The sequence below is a fragment of the Centruroides sculpturatus genome, unplaced genomic scaffold, assembly GCF_000671375.1.
Source record: "Centruroides sculpturatus isolate CEXI.00-Female unplaced genomic scaffold, Cexi_2.0 scaffold1066, whole genome shotgun sequence".
In the NCBI taxonomy this organism is placed as follows: domain Eukaryota; kingdom Metazoa; phylum Arthropoda; class Arachnida; order Scorpiones; family Buthidae; genus Centruroides; species Centruroides sculpturatus.
In genome coordinates, this window is record NW_019385438.1 from 207,566 (window position 1) to 210,908 (window position 3,343).

The 3,343-nt window shown below is 31.3% G+C and overlaps 1 protein-coding gene across 1 annotated transcript in view; it reads left to right on the forward strand.

Annotated features, from left to right (window-relative positions):
* Positions 1-3,343, forward strand: part of LOC111638997 — a 10,937-nt gene that overhangs the window by 2,481 nt on the left and 5,113 nt on the right. The window contains exons 2-3 of the mRNA XM_023384773.1: positions 919-1,023; positions 1,118-1,308. Of these exons, the coding sequence (XP_023240541.1) occupies positions 919-1,023; positions 1,118-1,308 (296 nt within the window). The remainder of the gene's footprint in view (positions 1-918; positions 1,024-1,117; positions 1,309-3,343) is intronic.

Genomic DNA, 3,343 nt, shown 5'->3' on the forward strand with positions numbered 1-3,343 from the left:
GTCATGATTTCGAAACATTAAGTACAACCCTGAGAACAGAATGCCAAGCCACGATCTGGCCACGTGAATAAGTTGAAGTTACATCCTTCTAACAGGAAAAGTAACTTTCGTTATCATGGAATTATAACAAAACCTGCCAATTCAATATAAATGGAAAAAAAATATTATATGGAATTGAACGAAAATGAAAATTTGCTTGATAATTCAACTACGCTTGTTGGAGAACAATAAAAACACTACTCTCAACAAGCCACCAATAAAACTCAACAGCCTAACTTATAATCAAAGTTTTTTTTTAATTTGTTTTTTAAAAAAAGCGCTTGACAAACTTGCCCCGCATGCCGAAGTTGCCCCGATCTCCCCTATAATTAGTTCATTGGACAATTAAGATTTCACACAGACATGAGCATCTGTAGGCAAACGAGGCACGTGTTTTCCCCTAGGATTGAGTAAAAATTACAGATAACAATCGTAAAAGTGATGAGATACATAATCTTATACCTCGACCATGGGATTCTTTGTCTTTTTGTATTGTTGCAATGCTGTATTCTATAGTCTACTTGTGAAAAATCCTAAAAGCATTAAATAATACATTATAGCAAACATAATATACATTAAAAGTATATTGATGTTTGGTATGGTTTTGCTGGTATAAGGCAAGGCGATCTGTCGAGTTTCCATTAAAAGAAAACCCTTAATAACTCCCGTAAAACATTCAGGTGCGAATCCGCGACCGATGTTCAGTAGTTTTATCCACTCGGCCACTGGTGGGCGAAGATATATTGATGTAATTATTTGTCTTCAAGCTTTGCTCCCCCCCTGGGAAATTTTCTGCAGACGTCCACGTTCACAAATATTTTTCTACACATTAATTTTATTAGATGAATTATTAATATAATCATTTTTTAATCATTTCAGATCAAATAAATGAGATAGAATTAGCCGAAATCGATGAAGGATGCTATTTTGCTGAGTTAGACTTGTTACAAAAAAGCAAAAGAGAATTTACATTTATTACTAAAGGTAATTTATGTTATATTACTTAAATTATGTAAAACTAAATGTGATTTTCTCTTCAATCATTTGTATAAAACAATTAAATAATATTTATTTTTAGAACCCGCTCAGTTTTTTGTAATTGAAAATGATGATTTCGACGAATTATTAAGTGATATCATCTTGAAAGATATAAATGAAAGGCAAAGATTATTATTAAAGATGCCCACTTTTAATGAAATTGAATTGGATGAGCAACAAATACGAATTATCAGCACATACAGTAAAATTATGACCTATCCAAAAGATAAGGTATAAAAGTTTCATTATATAAAATTAATTAATTAGTTAATTTTAAAAAATATTATTTATATGTAATTTTAAAATGTATTATAATGTTTCATACTTTTTGAAATTCATGTGTAAATCAGTGAGCTCAATTGATGTAAAATGATGGGAAAAAATCCAGCAACGAGCTGCGTAACTTTCCCGGCTAAAAAGTTAAAAGAGTGCATGAGATTTTATATTTTAAGAATTTTTTTATATTATTAATTATTATAAAATGGCAAAAAAGCTTAATTGTTAGGGTAGAGATGAACTGCTTAAAACATTGTAAACGAGTAAAATCTTCATTAAGTCTAATCCCCCTCGAGATACGATCGCCATATTTCTATCTCCCCACCCTTCGACTTTTAATTATCAAAATTTAATAGCATGAATGACCCTGATAACCCCCCTGTAAAATTTCAGAGATATTCGACTAAAGGCACAGGAGTTAAGCTTCAAAATGGGTGAATAAAACACACTAACAAACATCCATACATACAGAAAAAAGTCCACAACTTTTTTACATAAAAGTCATTGTAATGAATATATTTCATTGGCTATTATTCTATATACTTTTTGGAAATACAGTAGAATCCCGATTAACCGTAAGTGAATACATTAATTTCTGAAATGGCTACGGTCTTCCGCTTTATCCGAGACATACAGATTATTTCGGATAATTGGGGTTTTCTATTGTAACAGTAAATTTATTTACTACTAGCTGCGTGTGGCTGATGTTGCTCGGGTTTCGAGGGGGTAGAGGATTAGAAGAGGGCGATAAAAAAACAATGGTCTTAATAATTAAAATGTACATTTATCGACTCGAGTATTCACAATAATGAAACTGCAAAATACAAAAACAATTGCTCAGGCTAAAGTTAAGAAGGAGTGCTCTTTAGAGACGTTTGAGGGTGGGTCCTCACAGTATTTTTTCTGGGTTTCGAAGAATATTCGTTCCAAATTTGATGCGAATACATTAAATAGTATAGAAGCATTTGCTTAACAAACAAACATACAGGTACAGTACATACATACCTATTTTGACTTTTATATACAGTATATAAATTATTATTCTAAAGTGAATTACCTATTATTCAAAATACCAAAATATCCGAACGAAAATAACAGTTAAAAGCCATGTATTTGAATGAACATTCCATTTTGCTAATACTTCAACTTCTTTCACAAATAATTTTTAACAATTTTTCTGATGCTGTAAGAAGATATGATTGGTTTCTTAACATTATGTTATAATTTTTTTGGAGATAAAAATACAATATGTATAAAATGAGGTAAGTTAAAAATGCAAATTAAGTCTGGAAATAAGAATTAAAACCTAGAGTAATAAAATTGTTTTTTACGCTCTTTTCACCCTGTGGTCACTAAGAGAGCATTCTTAACAAACCCACTATGCATTCGGCAAGGACCACAATGAGGGATAGAATTAGATATATAGGGGACGGATCATCCACGAAAACTGCTGGAATTATTTGACCCGTCTGGATTCGATCCCGAGTCTCCTAGAGCAGCGGTTTGCCACCCGACCGTCCCTAGAGTTCAATTTATACAATTTATAAAACTATTTCTTGATGAGAGTTTACGTTATTGACACAGTCCTGAAATTTACGCCTTTGCAGCATGTTCAAACAATGCTAGAGAGCCTATCGACTAATTTACTTACTTGTTAGTGGCAAACGCTAGAATCTCTACAATTGATTTGCATGCAATGACCTGTTGCCAATTTAGTTATTTTGTAGCTACATCTAGCAATTTTAATTCTCTATTTAGCTACGGAAAATAGTAATTTATAAATTTCCGACGTAGGCCTTCAGCTATTTTTCATTTTCTAAGACTACAAAAGCAATGTTTTTCATTGTTAGTACAGGTAAGTTATTCAGGTATTTTTCTTTCCTGGCTGTTATACACAATAAAGGGAAGTTTTGGAATTGTGTCAAATTTGACACTCCGAGTTTTTTTTTTTTTTTTTTTTTTTTTTTTTTTTTTTTTTTTTTTTTTTTTT